The 19,282-nt window shown below is 40.5% G+C and overlaps 5 protein-coding genes across 5 annotated transcripts; 4 read left to right on the top strand and 1 right to left on the bottom strand.

Annotated features, from left to right (window-relative positions):
• Nucleotides 1-2,954: 2,954 nt before the first annotated feature.
• BATDEDRAFT_18644 (uncharacterized protein) lies at nt 2,955-5,262 on the top strand (the record flags this gene model as incomplete). The annotated part of the gene is made up of 3 exons (XM_006675133.1): nt 2,955-3,791; nt 4,079-4,996; nt 5,087-5,262. Exons 1-3 carry the CDS (start codon nt 3,632-3,634, stop codon nt 5,260-5,262), a joined length of 1,254 nt encoding a protein of 417 aa, XP_006675196.1. The 5' UTR covers nt 2,955-3,631.
• A 904-nt stretch (nt 5,263-6,166) lies between these two features.
• BATDEDRAFT_34263 (uncharacterized protein) lies at nt 6,167-8,323 on the bottom strand (the record flags this gene model as incomplete). The annotated part of the gene is made up of 6 exons (XM_006675741.1): nt 6,167-6,859; nt 6,947-7,242; nt 7,347-7,504; nt 7,577-7,712; nt 7,768-7,904; nt 8,045-8,323. 6 exons carry the CDS (start codon nt 8,321-8,323, stop codon nt 6,459-6,461), a joined length of 1,407 nt encoding a protein of 468 aa, XP_006675804.1. The 3' UTR covers nt 6,167-6,458.
• Nucleotides 8,324-9,598: 1,275 nt separating this feature from the next.
• On the top strand, nt 9,599-12,506 carry BATDEDRAFT_34264 (uncharacterized protein). The gene is made up of 4 exons (XM_006675742.1): nt 9,599-9,939; nt 10,082-10,273; nt 10,706-11,722; nt 11,888-12,506. Exons 1-4 carry the CDS (start codon nt 9,763-9,765, stop codon nt 12,281-12,283), a joined length of 1,782 nt encoding a protein of 593 aa, XP_006675805.1. The 5' UTR covers nt 9,599-9,762; the 3' UTR covers nt 12,284-12,506.
• Nucleotides 12,507-13,308: 802 nt separating this feature from the next.
• On the top strand, nt 13,309-16,274 carry BATDEDRAFT_22341 (uncharacterized protein; the record flags this gene model as incomplete). The annotated part of the gene is made up of 6 exons (XM_006675475.1): nt 13,309-13,352; nt 13,646-13,758; nt 13,890-14,254; nt 14,356-15,105; nt 15,212-15,601; nt 15,729-16,274. 6 exons carry the CDS (start codon nt 13,309-13,311, stop codon nt 16,272-16,274), a joined length of 2,208 nt encoding a protein of 735 aa, XP_006675538.1.
• A 318-nt stretch (nt 16,275-16,592) lies between these two features.
• BATDEDRAFT_34265 (uncharacterized protein) lies at nt 16,593-18,870 on the top strand (the record flags this gene model as incomplete). Its single annotated transcript, XM_006675743.1, has 8 exons — nt 16,593-16,712; nt 16,944-17,019; nt 17,110-17,247; nt 17,321-17,475; nt 17,577-17,675; nt 17,815-18,279; nt 18,350-18,479; nt 18,583-18,870. The coding sequence occupies 8 exons, from the start codon at nt 16,593-16,595 to the stop codon at nt 18,615-18,617; spliced, it is 1,218 nt and encodes a 405-aa protein (XP_006675806.1). The 3' UTR covers nt 18,618-18,870.
• Between the last annotated feature and the right edge of the window lie 412 nt (nt 18,871-19,282).

Here is a 19,282-nt window from a genome sequence, read left to right on the forward strand (position 1 = left end):
ACTTCGTTTGTGACTCAAGGTGCCATCTTTTCCACCAATTCCCATGACATTGCTCCAAGCGCTGAACGAACCCACATGATGGATATCAACCAGTTATGTTGTTCCATGGACACTGAAGTGCCAATCAAACCCACTACTCATTCGGGTATGATGCTACAACGCGGGTTTACGTATCAGCCTCAAAGTACTCCATCTGATGATACTGTCAAGACCCTTTCTCAAAACCATTCCTCTGATCTGGCTGAGGAGACTGTGCGTATATGTAGCTCACATAGCAACCTCGCCTTACTTTTTGATCTTGATTCTACTGTCACAGTTGGTGAATCGAATAGCCAGCTTCCTGTACTGCCACATGCACTGCTTACCCCAACCGCATCTCTTGAGTCATCACTGTCATCTGATTTTCCCATAAAACATACCTCAAGCCTGCCTTCCATGGCTGTTGCTACTCCCACCACAGATGTGACAGTGCTCTCCCCAACAGAATTAGAGGGTATGTTTAAGCCAGAGATTCCCAGTTTTTCCTGTGTTTCCACAACCACTCCTTACAGCTCCCCCAAAGTCAAATCCAACGTGCGACGTGTTTTAACAACAAACACTGATTCAAGTAAGCGCAAGTGTGGGAATTGCGGAACAACCAAATCTGCTGGAAAATGGCGCAGAGATCGTGAGATTGCCGACAGTTACTTGTGCAACAAATGTGGCATGAATCAACGTCGTGCACAGACACGATCTGAGCAGCAGAGGCTAAAGCAGCAAAAGTTGAGACAGCAAGCATCAGACTCTGTCGAGTCTTTTTGCGAGTCTATGTCGTATAGTCAGGACTCTGTTTGGCAGAAACAAAAAGGAAAAGAAATTCAGCAACAATGCTTTGTTCAGCTTCATGTCACTCGTGCTGAGCAAGATTTACAACCGAATGCACTCGTGGATAAGTCCACTTTGCTTTCTAGCGATGCATGCTCGCCTGAAAGAGTGGCATCATTGCCAATTCCTATACATCCTGCTCCAGCAGCACCTGTCCTTCCTATGCTGCCCAGCATGCTCTCGTGTGATCGACCTTGCTCTTTGCCATCTGACTATGAACTGGCCACTACTTGTCGTCAAACCCGTAGTGGTTCGCGTTCAAAGCTTGCAATAACCAGGGATAATTCAAGTAAATTTACTTGTGATACCCGCCCTGATAAAAGGCAGTGTATTAAGCCACGGCCACCATGTCACATATGCAGCGAAGCTCTTCCCACCATGGAGATTGACACCTGCAATCATCGTCTTTGCGGCGAGTGCATTCCCATCTATATTCGTCGTTCTCTCAAGTGCGAAAGCATTCATTGTCCAGTTTGTGTATCTGGATCTGCATATGCAACTTATGATTCTTCGACTGGACCGTCATTCAAAACGGGCGCTACAATGGTGCCAGTGTCCAAACTGGGAACCTTTTTGGATCAGTTGTAGTCTTTTCGCTTTAAATTATTTTTGCATGATTTTACATCTGGTGGCATGCTTCTTTCTAGTTTATTCTTTTCTTGACCTATCCGACTTTTGCTTTAAACCCTGTAGTATTTTATTTTTGAACCAATGGTTGATTTGACCAGATGCGTTCAGTCTTTTGAGGAATCTCCAACCTAATCTTTTTGTATCCAGGGTGAATCTGTGGGGTGTATAATCCTTGTCTCGCTTACAGCTGTCATTACATTATTCGTACTACAGGCGATACTACACACCCCAGTCTTACTGGTGCACCGAATTTAGTTCTTGCTTTATGTAATGGTATCCAATCCAATTTAATCGTTCTTTTTTAGCCATATTCACGCAAGTGAATCACTAAATAAGATGCCAAAGTACATAATAAACAATCAGTCATAAATGATAATTTTCACTAAATTCATTGGGCAGCATTGTGTCCTGAGTTGTCTAGTTTACTAGGCTTTCTCCTGGTGATCAGCATAGAAACATTAAGATATAAATGAGAAAGGGGTGATTGTAAGCATCATATGGTGGATGTTTATTGAATTGAGAATGCCAACTCAAACAATCGAGTTCTAATAGAAAAACAAATATCCAACCGTGGTCTATTCCAAAGCACAAGGCAGTGACTGCAAGATAGCGTTCTATTTTACGTGAATACGGCTGCAATAGGCAGTTTCTACTACAATCTTGGTATTTACAAGAGGGATAGGTGCTGATGGGGTAGCAAGCCTTTCATATTAGTTTGGGGGTGCAAGTGCCATGATCTTGAAAAGCAGACTGCTGATGAGCAACGGGACAGCGGATTGAGGCATTTTTAATTACTATATGCTTTGTGAACAACCTTTATAATTGAGAATCAATTCTGATGTCACGCTCTCGTTTGCCCATTAGCCAAAACGAATCTAACAATTTCTTCTGCTATTGAGCAACTTTCTTTTCCAAGACTACTTCAAGAACTGTATTTAAACGAGGTGCGAATGCCCTGATTACATCTTGCATGTTTCTTTCCTATATTCCAGTGTATTGTTATTCTAGATATGTCTACTCGTCCAGTCAACAATCTAGCTTCCAACTGAAATACAACAGAGCACCAGCAGCCTATACTATCCACTACCTTTGGTCCACCAACTATATTTTGGCCCTATAGCGATATATATAAATATCCATATATTGCCCATATAGAAGGTTAACCATCGAGTAGATGGTGGTAATATTCAAACTCTTACACAATCCCGAATATTTTCGTAATAAGGACTATTCAAAATCATTACAAAAGGCTATTTAAACCAAATGGTCATTTGTGGATGGATTCTGTAGTATGGAGCTTTGACATTCATGCTGTCTGACGTACTTGCTCGAGATTGTGTTTGCATTGAAATGGCTAGCACAATCTAAACTGGATAGCATCTGGATATTCACTCCTGCTGGCTATCGGCCTTGGTGGTTACTATTACTGCATTATTCATACGCTATTTTGGTTTAGTGTTGTGGTTTCTTGATGGGATAGAAGCCCCATTGCAAGTAATGGCCAAGTGAGCTGTAGATGAGTGGATGGATTCCAACAGGGTTAGGGGTGAAGTTCAGTAGTAGCTAGCTCACCAATTGTTAATGCTGATGGCAAGGAAATGCAGACATGGTTTGGGCCAATGCCACAGGTCTTGATGGTTGGGCTTGTTTTGTTATACTGATGATTGAGCATAATTCTCCAGCATCGAATCCAATTTTGGAAATCATGTTGTTGCGAGTACGCATAGGAGTTGCTCGATGTGCAGCATATCACTCTGCTGATGGTATTGAACTCAAAAACAACCCATATGGTAGTTTATGGCTTATTGGAGATTGAACCGAGCAGGATGGATATGGTGCTCAGGCCACTGCTGTGGAAGTGCTTTTCAGATCTCCACCCCTTCATCGACTGCATCCATCTAGCATTCACTACCAACTGGCCACTCCAAACATCGAGTCGCTTACACGAGCCACATCCATTCCTCTCGAGTTTACATCCCGACCAACTCCATTGTCAAGCATTTATATTCCGCCTCGCATTGTTTTGTTTTCGTGCTGTTTTGCGATTCAAACGACCATCACCAAACTAGCTTCCCGTTTCTTCCATCTTGTAAACTATTCAATTTACACTTGCTTAACCTGTAACTCCGAGGCATTTATGAACAGTTCGACTTCTACCAATACAGACCTACCATCTGTACCCCCTGATTTCCCCAGTATTCTCAATGATCTTAACCGTGCCATTCTTCGTGCTCAGCCTACTGACATTTTAGAGTTTTGTGCAGAGTACTTTAGACTAAAGACCATGGACCACCAAGGTACAGCAGAATTCACTTGGTTGTGTTGGTATTTCTGTTATTATTGATGCTGGAGATTAGAAACAGATGGATTCAGTCTTGGTATAGATGCATGCAAAACTTCATATATGCTATAAGCTCGACTCCAAGCACTACTTCATATACTATAATCGAGTTGGAGTTGAACGGTTTCTTGTCTAATCGCTATTTAATTAATATGTCAATCTTGCTGACTTTGCCAACCTTTGAATATAATGCTATGCAAATCTGGTGGAATCCTCTGACCACCAATCCTATTACAGCTACAGTAGCGGTTCCTGCTAGCTCAGAAGAATTTTACACAAACATCCAACAGTCATACACTATGCCTGCTGGCTCCGCTGTGGAGAATGGCGACTCGACTATGCAGGTCGAGCATGAACCTTTTTCAGATGACGATGACGCTACAGGAAGCAACGATGATATGGTTGTAGAATCATTACCGCCACCCCCTACAAATCACAATCGTGGACGCCGAACCTCGGTCAGTGCGGAATCTATGGCACCAAGTGCTGACAAAGATTATATTAAAATCGATATCCCAAAAACCTCTGAGCAACGCAAGCGAATCGAGAGCGCTATTCATGCCAACTTTCTTTTCCGTTCACTTGATGAAGAGCAGTATACCGATGTCGTGAATGCTATGGCAGAAAAAAAAATAACCGCTGGTGAGGAGGTGATCAAGCAAGGTGGTATTGGCGACTACTTTTACATTGTCGAAACGGGTGCGCTGGATGTTTTTGTTGCTCGCAATGTCAATGGGCAACTACAACTCCCCGCCAAGGTTACCGATTACGGGCCCAACGGTAGTTTTGGTGAACTGGCCCTCATGTACAACGCTCCCCGTGCAGCTACAGTCATTGCAACTCAGGACTCTGTTCTTTGGGCGTTGGATCGTGTCACTTTCCGTCGCATCCTTATGGAAAACACATCTCGCAAGCGTCGCATGTATGAAGCCTTTTTGGAAGAGGTTCCTTTACTTGTGTCACTTGAGCCATACGAACGCCATAAGATTGCTGATGCTCTTGAATCGGTTACTTTTTCTGATGGAGATGTTGTTATCCGCCAGGGCGATGTGGGTGACTGTTTTTACATTATCGAAGCCGGTGAAGCAACCGTTACTCAAACTGATGAGAATGGTGTCGATCATATCATGCATGCCATGAAAAAAGGCGATTATTTCGGAGGTAACGCTTTTGAACTGCACAAAATACGATCGTGACATACAATGGTTTAGAATATCAATATTTTTTAACTCTAACCCAATTGTTTATTAGAACTTGCACTGTTGACGGATAAGCCCAGAAAAGCTACAATTTCTGCCAAAGGCAGGCTAAAGTGTGCATCTCTTGGAAAGAAAGCTTTTGTGCGACTTCTTGGCCCTGTTGTTGACATTATCAAGCGTAATGCCAACAACTATGAAACTGTATATCAGAAAGTGGAACTGGAGTAGACGGGATATCGAAAAACAATTTATGCATTATTTTTTATTGCTGTTGTCGAAGTTTGGAATTTTGCGTTTGAGAGATTATAAACGATTAGCTGGAATGGATCTGCTCAATTTGTGGTTGGAATATTGGTTTAAAGGAAAGCATCTACTGAGATTAAATTTTTTTTGCTTAAAGTGTTGGTTTGTATTCAATACATGTTTGGGTATTTAAAAGTGTTTACGGCTGGTGATAAAGGGTATGCGAGTGAAATGAAATGTTTATCTCGATAACCCAATCTCGTCATGTTTCGGAAACATTATAATATCATCAAATAGACTGGTGTTGCTGCATTTCAACAGCCTAGATTCCATAACATGACATGGTTGTTTTAGACTAGCATAGACTATAGGTAGAGTGCTAAAGATCGTGTCCAATCAAAGCCAAGCCCACTAAGCTCACCAAGCAGTCGACGTTAGACCAAATGGGTGACGGTGTCCTACATAAATCAATACAAGCAGGTGGTGGTGCAAGTCGTTGACCAAACTGGCCGTGTCAACAAGTCAGGCTGTTGCCGCAATACACGAGACACAAGCGATAGATGCTTCTGCCATTCAAATCAGCAGACAATCTACCAAATTTGCAAAACATCCCCAAACAAGCAACCCGCAAACCTAGACATTTGTCTTTCAAACTCCTTTTCAAGCTTCAACACAACATGGTGGATACAGCGGTTGTCGTCACAACAGTGGCAATAATCAATCCGATCACATTTTTGTTTGAATGAATTTTATGCAAATACCGTTCCAAACACATGATACACAATGTTGTATAATACATTCAGCGAATCACTATTGCATGAAACTGGCTGTTTATTACACATTGACACTCTTGTCAAATGTTGCATTTTACATGAATACAACTGTAAATCAACATTCAATTAGCTCGACATTTATTTGAAAGTGTAAATCACAAAGTGTTGGCATGAATGCAAAAGTCGAATATCTAATCTACCACCACTATATCTTGTTGGCATGCATTGCTCACAACATATGAGCCATGCATTTACACCATCATGATTGATCCACACAACATTGTCAATCGAGCCCAACACAATGCAATCTCATCTAGTCGCGTTTATATGCAGTTTACTAAACAGTCATTTGAACAGTCAGTTGAACAGTCCACTAAACAATCGTTTGAACAATCGTTTGGATATCCATCAGCAATTCTTTTGACGCACAGTCTTGACTGGATCCGTCACTGGACCAGATTCACTCGTTGTCTCAAACTTGATCGGATCATTGACTGATATACCCATGTGTGCCAATCCTGCACGACCCAGTTTTGTTTCAAAAGCCACATACAGCACTACCATTCCAACATGCACAAAAAAGTACAAGGCTCGGTATATCAAAAAACACTGCCAAATATCTCGGACCAGAAACGGAATCACAATATAAACAGTCGTCAGTTGTGTTGTTACAATTCCCGTTACATCGTAGACTGGTTTCAACCAATGCCAAAGTGAATGCTCATTAGCAAAAATAGGTCGAATATGACGTCGGATATGTCGTGCAATTATGGTGACGATTGACCCTGACATGAACGTAATATAGTAACCTATATATCGCATACATGTGTTGGATCAGCAATTCCTATTCAACAGCACACGTATCGTCTCTGATGGTTTGCAGATGAATGTCTTACCGATATGAACACCATGCCAAAACGCACTGATAAAAAACGTAATGGTAGTTGCTGTCTGTTTATCAAATCCTAAATCTGTCAATCGTCCATACACGTCCCTTTTCAACCATACTGCTGTCTGCATGTTCCAGACTGACACCAACTCACGAATATTGCCTGCCAACTCGATCCGGACCATGTCACAGTTGTCGACACGATCCCATGTGGCATATCCATTCTCGTTGTATCCGTTAAATCCGAACCCGGTGTAGATACAAGCAGTTTCCGACAGTTTCCACGCAATATAAAACACACATCTACACACAAGACCACAGAGTAGTATAAACTTGATTCTGCCATATTAAATACATCAACAGGGTCAGACTCGTGCATCAACCACAACTGCATTGGTACGACTTACAGCTGCAGAAACGTTTTTTCTTGTAACAAGACAGAATCCAACAGTCTCGATGGAGAAAAGTGTGGACTGCCTTGAATTACAATGAACAGTGGAATAAACGTAGACGAAAGACACTCCATGGCTGGAACATATGGATTTGGAATAGTCTTGAATTCGCCCTGGATCAACAAGAGACACTATTAGTCAGATCTCAATCGGATGACATGCTGTTGCACACTGCCAATACTCACTCGACGATGCAGATAGTTGTTGTATTCTACAAACGAGAATGCAGGGCCAATAAGAAATGCTGGAAAGAAGTACAGAAAGCCAAGGTATTCAAGTATGGAAGGCATATCAACGATTGCTCTGCGACTGCGTTCCTTGCTAATCATCTTACAAGCTGTATGAGACGGAGTTGAAAGGCTACGATCATACACACATTGACTCGTAACGACGGTCACTTACATGGTCAGGAAGCGTTCCATCGTGGATCTGCCATGCAAGAGTGATCTGACGCATCACCAGCATCATCAGTGGAACTGTAGCATCGATATATGCTGTTTTGTTCATGATCCACTGGTTGTAAATGTGGCTATTGGTAATATGATTGTGTATAGCAGTGGGTGAGCATGCATTCAGCACTGGCAGCAAAGACACTTTCGGATCTCATTGGCATCGATTGGACTCAACTGTAAGCACAAGACAGCCATACTAACCGTCCCAACTAATATTGGCGAGGTGTATGCACAGCGCACAGTGGCCATGATGGCATAACACACTAGTGCCAATGCTGTCAGTTGCACAAACCCCGCAAACCCAAAGAGTATCGAGTAGGTTAGGCTGGTCACTGCAATCGACATGATATGACAAGCGACTGGGTGTTTGAGATGGCCGTAGAGTGGTGCCAGTAGAATGTTTCCTAGTAGAACCATGCATGTTGCAAGTATGCCAGATTCTATTCCTAAATGTGCTGCTAGCTGATGTGTCCATGTCATATTGCTCTATTGTAGATGTTTCAATAATGAATTGTGGCAAGTATGGCTTGATGAATCTGATTGTCATTCTTATCAGGATTGTGCATTCGTATGTATGGCTCAACAATGGTTTCATGCTTGATATAAAACTACAAGTTGTGGTTTTATAACCATCTTGTATCTCGTTTGATACTCTTGCAATAATCAAGTCGAGATGCATATAACTGGACTCGTTGACTTTTGCATGACAAATTCTACTGTTTTTGAATGGCTCGATATCCTCTGCAGAGGCTAATTAAAGCTTATCTGAAAATACAATCAATTTGATCAATTCAAACTCGGTTAATCCATAGATTGATTCGACTCTTTATTTTGAGATGCTCGGCATAATAGATTAGTAACATGGTCTATGCCAGATTATTGTGACAATCAATTTACGGGTTTGTTTGAACTTGGGGCTTCCAACTCAAAGTCTATATATCAGACTGCCTAGTCACGTTTGAGGCAATAAGCATGGCATGACTCTAAAGGATCAGCGAACTGATAAAATACAGCTAAATGAACTACGGGACAGATGTGTTAGTTATCTGTGATATTCAAATGAAGACTATTTCGTACATGTCAACAACTATTCATGTAAATCAAATCGATGGTGGCGCATCCAGCCACTCTAGCCACACTGCAAGGCTGACTTGAAGTTATCCATGAGCGTTTCCAAGTCCATTTCAAATTTTCAGAATCACAATGTGTTGGCTATGACTTTGTCAGCCACTTGATGCAACTCATGCATGGTTCTAAACATATCCACGACTATCAATTCTAAATGTGTCGCCATTGTAGCGTCGCGCCAAGTTTTGAGCATCCCCTCGCCATCAGTCAGTCTACACAACTTGATTAGATACGTCCACTGAGTGGATATCATATGTAGATGTTAGTGTCCAGCTCAAATGGACATCTAAGCATGTCAGGTATACGCTCCCTATCTTGGAATATAGGGAAAATTAGAGTGTTTGAAATTGATACGAAATGGGTGTTGGCTATTCATCATTTGAATGCTTGAAATCGATTGTTAATTGAAGTTGTTGGGTGACTACTAGTGGATATGGTTGAAGTGGCAAATAGGGTGGGCCACAAATTTGATTGATTTAGCGTTTGGCAAGGGAGTGTTTCAGCTAAAACAAGCGCTCGTCCCCTCTTATATTACAATTTTCCGCCTCAAATTTTTCTTTCGTTGTCGAGTTGGACCCAAAGTTACTTTCCGCCCATCTTATTTTTTCTTTTTATCTCCAAAAACTGATATTTCGCATTCCTACTTTTACCATTAGCTTGCAATTAGCAAGTTTCAAAAGACGATCTGAGCTTATCTGGCCAAATAATTCACATTACCTTCTAATCTAGCCATTGTATAAGCCACCTAAACGTTTCATTTTACTTGCCAGCCAATCTAATTGAAACTATCAATGCCTCCTCGCAAGACACCACCACAGGCTCTTGATGCCGTGCGCAACATGAAGGGCATCACATTCTCTTTCAATCTAACACAGTCGCTCAACTACAAGCAGTCCCAACAACAGGATCAACAAAGCTCGTTTACTTCAGAGCATCAACCAAAACCACAGATTGCAAGCCAAAGAGAGGTGCGTATCTTATGCAATTGGTATATAATCATCAATCTTAGCAATCTAGCCATCATTCCATTTGAATTCTGTTATATTAATCATATTTATGTATGCCTGAAAATATCTATATCATTGGATGCAAACGCTTTGCAAACATTAGATTCAGCAGCAGATTCCCATTGGGCACGATCTGACAACTGATACGGCACATATTCCCATATCCAAAACCACTTCAATAGGATCAACCAATGCTGCCAATACCTCAAATGGTGTTGCTTTGCGATCTTCCTCCTCCTCTCCCTCATCTGGAACTGCGACTTTACGAACAGGCAATGTCAGCCCATCTACTAATGTAAGTAGCAATATCACTCGGGTCTTTTGTCTTTGCTTTTTTATCGCTACAAATATTTTATCTGGTCATGAAAGACTCTTCATATGTAGTCTTGTAAAGACTTCATAATTTATGACCAGATATTGGTCAATACGGCTGCTATCTGGCGTGACTGATTTTGTAGATTTGTTCTAAACCATCGTCATGGCCCGATATTACCAGCCAATATATGGTTTTTGTTTATAACCAAGATACTATAGTGTCTGGCTGAATTCACTAATATAGACAGCAGAAGACTGCTCTATTTACTTGCTGTGCCAAGTTTGCAACTAATGTAGATGTGTGGGCTTGCATAATTTTCACATACTTTGATCTCAAATGCATCATAATTGAGATTTTTTACTAATGCTTTTATACATTGCATATATACTCGTTACAACTATTGTCAAATAGCCTCTACTCTCAATCACCAATCCTGAACAAGCCACATCATGCATACCTGAACCCGCAAGTGTTGCTAATGCATCTGAAAATGGTTCTCCCGCAAAAAATAGAAGCAGTCCTGCCATTTCTACAGCTGTTCATTCCACAAGAACATCTCCCATACCACAACAGGCACCACACACAGAGTCTAAAGCATCGGAATCTAAACTAGCTGCGTCTCCTACACAAACTACGATTTCCCGTACATCACCACAATTAGATGGCAAGACACAGCTTCTTTCACAAGCCACCACATTAGATCCGTCAAGGAGTCCTGTTCCAGGCGCTTTATCTTTATCCGAAACTCCCAATGCATCTCCTGGAAGAGTTCCTATTGATTCTGCATACGACATGTCAGTAAAGGTGCATGCCATCACATCAGATGCTCTCTTGTACCGTATGAGAGGCATTTGCACGCCAGAGTTTGCGGCCCTCAAGCAACCTGGCCGTACATCCTCACAATCAGGTGCACCCGTGCGCAACACATTTGGAGGATCATCCCGCTTCACAAATCATCGCCGCACACTCAGTAATTCTTCTGCCGATTCTTCCCGTCAATATACGTCACCATCTTCTGGCGACGAGTTCCATGGATCTGCAGGGCAACCTGTTGCGCGACGTGGTAGACCTCCCAATTCTGCGAATCGCGCCCGTAGTGGTAAGCCTTCAGTAGGTAGACCTCCTGGTAGTGCAAGTGCTAGCCGTTTTTCAGGAAGTGGTGTGGGTGGAAGGCCATCTGGAACTAGTGGTAAACGTAAACTGGGATCTGCTTTTCCATCAGCTCATAACCCGCCTACTGTGATAGAACAATCTACAGACTTGGATTTGGATAATGATAGTGCAGATTATATTGATGACGAAAAGGGTTCAATACGTAAGCGAAAAGTTATTCACTCCACTACAAGTCCAGGTGAATGCACATGGTGTGGAGTTAAAAAGACGGCACAATGGCGCAAAGGACCATCTGGATCTCGTGGTTTGTGCAATGTAAGTAGATGTGTTACTGTTTTGAAGAATAAGTGGAATATATGTTTCTTTTTGTATTGTTGGAATCCCAATAATAGTTTGAAATAGATTGCTAACTATTACATATTATATCACACCATTCCTGAATGCAATTTAAAAAATCCAACTCTACTTATGGATCAATAGGCATGTGGTCTTGAATGGGCCAAACAGATCCGCCACGAAGCTAAAAAGTCTGGTATTAGTAATCATGACGCAGAAATCTTTTTGATCAAAAATTATCGCACATCTGAGCGGTATCTGCGGTACATGCGTGAGCACAACTTCTCGCTTGATGGCCCTGCAGACGATGCAGAAACCACTGCTGCTGCCATTGCTGCTGTGGGCTCTAGTTCTTTCTCGGACTACTCATCGCCTGCTCCAGAACATCCGCATCGGTCAGTGTCCCCTACTGTTCGTCTTGCATCTCTTTCTCCTAACCCTGCACGTGTCTCCCCATCACAGAGTGCAACATCTAATCCCTTTGAAGCGGCCTCACTTTCACCTTCTGCAGCTACAAAAAGATCATCTGTAGAGAATTAGCTTCAACAACAGCCGATTCTTTTGAATATCCTAAACACGAACCACCTTTTGCACTCATTTAGGACTCGAGACTGTCAATACACTATACTTTCAGTCTCTATACTTTCATCACTCGCTTTCATTATTATTTGTCACCCCACCTTTAAACCTCGCCTGATTTGACATCTTAATCTTCATTAAGAGCATTTTTAGTCCTTTACAATAAATTTGGTTGTTGCTCATTAAACAAACTACTACTTGGAATTTGTGAATTTTGATTATACTGACATTGATATTGCAGGCTTGATTGGCCAGTACGAGTCAACAGTCTATGTTTTGACTCGGCTTTGATAATTGTTTTGAAATTCCTTTTTCACGGTTTATTGCCAAACTGCCCTGCATTCTTTTGCTTGTATCGTTTATTGTTTTCATAATGTACAATAAAATAGTCTGAACATCAACCTAAACGTTTTAATCCTTTCTCTTTCAACAATATGCATTCAACACAACCCTTTTTCTTTACTAGTTCACTCTCCTTGATTTTCCGATAAAATAGCAAAGGCGGAGTATTGTAAAAAACGGCAAAATTTTCTCAACTTACCCTCATGGACGTTTATACATTTACAATACAGACGAAAACAAGTGGCATCACGTAAATTTACTCAGCGTACAACTTTTTCAAGGTGTGATTCTAAAACTTGACTAAATATCTAGCAGTCATGCCAAAAGATAAAAACGTTTTGCATTCATCAATGACTATTGCAGAGACTGCCATTTCAAACAAGTAAGTGGCTGATTTCACACCTCTATTGGACTATAGAAAATGAAAATACATTTTGCGAGTCGCTGCATTGCTGGAATTCATACCAGATTATTGCCAGTCAAACTTTTCAAAAACTTCAAACCCACATATAAATTAGCTAATTGTTTTATTCTTTGAACTGTTAAATATCTATTTTGGATGCAATATTGCTTTCTGGATGGGCATGTAAATATTGAATCAATGTGGGCTGTTGCGACGCGTTTATATTGAAAGAAATATTGACATGAGTGGAGTTTACAATGGTTGGTCCATCGACGATGCTCTAAGGTCAGTATTTAAAATATAACATGCGCAGTCTATACTGATGGTGTCCAACTCTTGTAAAAATAAGTTTACAGAGTGCTAAAGTGGGGAGTGGGTTTGTAGCAATAAAGTGAGAACGCACTCAATCTAACTCGACTGTATCTGTACTGCTCAACTAATTTTTAGGTAAACACTGCTAAGTTAAAGCTGGTTTGAATTTTCATTCCCAGTTGAATTAAGCCAGTAATTATAGATATCATTTAAATGATCGAGTATACATGAGATTGTGCCCACTCTAAAGCATTGCTTGAATCTAGACACTATTTAAGAACGCTATCACTTCCTGACGATACACGGATTCTCAAAACACATCTTGAAGATTTTTGTGATTTGTACCGACAACAAAATATGGATTTGGATATTAACCAAGGTAACTCGCGTGATTTAAAACTAGCAATGACTCTTGCTTTGCTGAATTTCTAGTCAACTTGAATTGGCTTTTTGAATAGCCTGTAAAATCCTTGAATTTAACCTATTTATTGATCACCTTGCAAAATGTAGACGATTTACAGTCTCTATGCCAACTTTTGATCAGCCAAGAACTAGCTAAATCTCATGTCGCTATAAAAAAAGATATTCCAATGACCAAATCTGAATTCATTGCAGCTCTACAAAATGTCATGCCGGGTGCTCCTGCGCTTCTTGCTTCAATTTTATTTGAAAACTTGAGCGGGAAAATATACATGGGCAACCACGAAATAGGCAGAAATGGAAAACAATCAAATCTTGTTTTTCATAGTTTGAATCAGCCTGTTTTTTCTGTAGGAGCAAACGATCATCATCGGAAAATTGAGTTTTCTAAAAACAGTCGTCAGTATGGTTGCTCAACCAACTGGTTTCTTAAATTGATGCGACATGACGATATTGTAAGTATGCATAGCTTTGCTAAACAGTAAACGCTTTTTAAGCTAATTTATATATTGTGCTATTTCCATGGACTAAAAACTTGTGTATCAACTTTTTAAAGAAATTATACAAGGACATTAAGAAAATTGGAGCCATCACATACATATATCCAACAAATACGGATAAAGATGAAAGCAGCCCTCGACTCAGTAACTCGTCAACAAAAACAATAACCCCACGATCGTCAGAAGTTATCAATACACTTTCAATAGTGCCATCACCGAGCATATCAGTAGCGTTGGCTATGGCACCCGATACAAATTGCTCAACTCCACCCTCTTCACTTCCATCAGGATATTATCCTCCATCAGCCTTGTCGATTGCAATTGCAACAGCTGTACTTACACCCGTGTCAGCAAAACGTACCTTGTCGGGTACTTTTCCAACTGATTTAACACCATCACCCGATTTGATTACATCGATAAGCAACATTCAATCTACACCCATTTATTCCAAGCAACCCGCTACCAATTCAAAGTGCAAATACACTGGTAGTCGTGAACGTGTGCGATCCCTCACAACCAGTCCAGACGATTTTGTATCCCCTTGCATTGTCAAACAAGCTGTGCTTGATCAACGATGCAATAGTTTGATCAAGTTGAAATACGAGTGCTTGGGTGGAAAGGTCGAAGCGGAAAGTATTCTGCTTACACCTAGATCATCCAAAAAAATGCTTTTATCAAAATGGCTCAAGGTTTGGATGGTAGCAGATGGAGCGAGCATTAGAATGTTTCGCGACTGGAGATGGTTTGTCAAAAACAAGGAAGTGGTGAAACGTCTAGATATTCCTGCTCGGTTGGTATCATTCAAGGTGAGAGTGATTAGTTTAAAGTATAATGTGCCAAAGCATTTCAAGTATACCCATGTTGGGTTGAAATATAGGATACTGATTCTGTGATAAAATATGGTATTGACAGAATGAGCCGAAAAGCGAGGTAATCAATCTCGATGGAGCCATTGCTGTTCACGATCCATCATTTACTTATGAGTGCTACCATACGTTTAAAATCCATTTGTTGCAATCAGGGCAAACGCTCAGCTGTCGTCTTAAGCCATACGAACAAGCCAGGCAATGGGTTCAAACAATCAATATGGCTTCGGCGTACAGATCTATAAATATTTCTCCTCCAATTGATTTAATCATGGCGTATGGTCTTGGTTCATGGACGGTTGAGCCCGTTGTAAGAATGAAAAGCTTGTATTTTAGTCAAAACTCTGTGGCAGTTGCTGGAGATAGAAAAAAGAATGTTGGTGAAGCAAATCCAGCAAATCCAGCAAATCCAGCAAATCGGCAATTTATCATCACTGTAAGTCTAGTTTAACGCTACTTTACAAATTAGGTTGTGGGGTAGGCTGGATATTTTAAATCTTGTTGGTTAACCAATGTTATTTTTCAAAATGTATAAAATTACACATGTATATGATATTAAATAGTCTACAGCCAATCAACTTAAATCCAAAAAAGAAACAGCATTGCAAACCGAGCAATCGCTACGGACATCTATCGAGCTCTTGAGTCGAGTACGTACACATACCATTACGTCAACAACCAAGCTCAGTGTATTTCTGATGACTCAAGTGGAGTACTTTCGCATGCTTCATCTCTTTAATCAGTATATATCCAGCCAGATTGAGATTTTTTTAAACGAGTCGCATCTACTTGCAACCACGCCATCAAGACTTCAGCCCAAATTGTCAGAAAAAGGAGCTGGATTTTCACCAACATTTGAGTTGCCAAAAACAGTGGTTCCTGGCGCATCATATGTAGCTCCGACGTATTCATCTAAACCAGGTGGAAATGTAGCGGGTTTGAGCAAACTTGGTGGATCTACAAGTATACATCTACACAAGACAGATATACGGCCTATGAATCGGTTATCAGACGTCAAGGAAATGAGCGGAATTGATCTTATTGGCGCTAAGGATATTCTTGGAAGTACAGATATACATGAAACGTATACACAAGCGGCTGAATTTTAATACTGGGATTATTTGTTGGTAGTTCAATTGATTGATAATCCGATTGACAGTAGTGTAGCCAAGTATTTGTTTACAAATTTGAAATATAATTTGAAATATAATTTAGAATTGTATTAGACTAGTACGACTCTATTTTAAATTTTTAAACTTGGGAGTACATACTAAGAGTAAAATCCTGGTGATTTAGTAAGCAGTTGAAGATTCAAGTAGTTGTCTGCCATACCAGCTTTTGCTCGAATTTATAAAATCTTGACACGATACACTTTACAGTTTGAGTTGCAAAAGCTTGGAGTTTACAATAATATCGTGTACTAGATAATGTCGCTACCAAAGCGAGTATTGGTTGCTGGGGCTCCCAGTGTATCACCATTTACTGCACCATCAACGGCAGCTAGTATGGGTGTTCCTGAACCCACGTTCATTCCTGCGCTTCGTCAGGTAAGTCAATAATATATGAGTACATTGTATCGGCATGGTGTATAAGCCGTGTTTGGTATATATTTTGGTCAATATAAACCATAGCCAACCATTCAATACAGAGCCTTTGGTATTGAAACTATGAGCGTATTACTTGGATATACACGTCGCCTGCTGAATTATCGTTTTCATCAGTCGTATGCATGCACTAAATTTTAATCTGCATAAATATGCAATGTTACGTGCTTTTAGGTTACTATGATGCAGCTGACAAGATTGTTTGACCAGTTATCTGAACTTTCAATCTATGCCAACGAGATATTTGTCGGTATGGGTTTACTATGGCATCATCTAAAACTGTAGCGATCTGTAGTTGTTTTAATAGTCCATTGAAATGTATTTGAAATGCTGATATAAGATCTGGCAAATAAAACACTGAGCATTACTGAACGCATCAACAACGTCAACATGATTTTATCGAATGCCGACGCTGATATGGAGTTGATTGAAGAGGAGATTTCATCATCGGATATCAAAACTCTTTCGCAACGAGAACGTAAGTTTTATTTGCAGATATTGGGATTGTATCAACAAATTTGCTTACATGTAAATGCATTGATGATACAAAGGATTCATTTGGAAATCCGAGATGGCTATATCAAGCAACTTTTTTGTGAAGAAAACTCAGCCAGCTTCAATTGCTGCTGTGTACAATCAATGCCGGCCTGCTCCATTTTTGGAAGTTCTTGATAAATATCGCAATGATGGTCAAAAGTGCATGAAGGTAAAGACAGAGAGTTTATTTCAACACATTCAGATATGCAAGATGAACGCATTGAACAATACACTAGAAAGTCGTACTTTAAGCATTAATTTAAATTACAGTTTTATTCCTATCCCGACTTTTTTCTGGAAGAATGGCGCAATCTTATCAAGGACCAAGATGGCAAGAAAGCAAAGCGTAAGGCCAAAGAAAGCGAGAGTGTAAGTAAATATGGTATACATTTTGTTTTTTGGATTACAATCAACCATTAAATTCAACATCTGATCAATGGCGCGAAAATCAAATGTTATTTGCAAGATACGTGGTCGCTAATATAAATACTGTTGATCTGGTGAATAGAGCAACAATCGCCGATCGATGAGATACAAACGAAAAAGCGAAAGCGTACAGACAAAGCCAGGCAATCGAAATGAAACCTCGCCAACAGATGGAAATTTCATCAGCATCACCATATCTCCAAACACTCGTCAGCATATAAATTCCTCGTTTGACAGTCCCAATCAGTTGAGTGCATCTGGCAGAGTAGGGTTGGATATGGGTCGAGTGGACATCAATTCGACCTCTATGTTACAAAGCATGTTTGAGACGAATATAGTAATGAGTAAGCTGCCACCACCACCACCTCCTCCTCCGCCAGTAGTTATTACTTCTATGTCAGGTATGGGAATAGCTGGAAGCGGAGATGCGGACACCTCATTGATGAGTAGTCGTACTCCGATTGCACCATTGGCAGGTGGATTCGCACCTGCAGCAACACCCATGACTCCATCAGTGAATTTTCTCAACGATATTCGTACGCTTCAGGTAATTTTAATTATTGTGGCTTGGATTCAAATGATTTTTCCGACTCAACGCTGATATGGTAATGGGATAGTTTAAACTCAAAACGACAGATACGCCTGACCATTCAAGTATGGCTAATAAAAAGAAGACGGGAGCGGACTGTGATGAAGTTGCAGCAATTCTGATGCGGCGAGTTGCTCTCGAAATGAGTGATTCCGAAGGTATATCCAATTTAACTTTCAATTTGCTATAGAATCAGAATGTGGGGTTTAGAGTACATTAGTTAATGATGCTGAATTTTATTGTTTCTGAATGGCTTTACAGAGGACGATGATGGTGACGACGAAGACTGGGGATAATGTTAAAAACTAGATATAGTTTTGGGCTGATGGATTGAAATACAATATATTTGAGTTACTATTGCCCAAGGGCCAAGAATATGTTTTGAACGGCAAGAAATGTGAATACTGAGATTAAAATGAGGCTTCAAAGTATGGACAGCTTAAACAAGTGCAGCATTCGGATGAGTTGCGTGTGATGATTATAGCCGTATTCGCATGAAATGAAATGCTAAATAAGGATGTCAATACACAATAAACAGCCAATTTCATGAAGCGATGGGTGCCAAATTTATTGACAACATTGTTCTGGACTTGTTAAAAAGTTTATTGCTCTTTTTCGTGATGACTGGCATGAAAACAAGATTCATTTTCAGATTGCGACTATTGGTTTGTTGAGCTAGAGCGCAAACGTATGAAATTTTAAGATAAAACAGTAGTTTGACGACATCAGAACAGCTGACCCTAATACACGAATCCGGTTTCAAACGTGATGATTGTACAATGTATAGCTATGCCAAACAGGGAGAAGGGACCACCCCAATTCAAAGCTATAGTTTGTGTAGGCATCCTATGATGGCCATTGTGTCTAGAGGTCAATCAAGGAAGCGGTGAATGCTTTGGCATATCAGGGTTTTTCAAATGACAATATTGTAAGGGCATTTCCTAATATCCATTTGATTTGA

Source organism: Batrachochytrium dendrobatidis (genome assembly GCF_000203795.2).
Source record: "Batrachochytrium dendrobatidis JAM81 unplaced genomic scaffold BATDEscaffold_1, whole genome shotgun sequence".
Taxonomy (NCBI): Eukaryota; Fungi; Chytridiomycota; class Chytridiomycetes; order Rhizophydiales; genus Batrachochytrium; species Batrachochytrium dendrobatidis.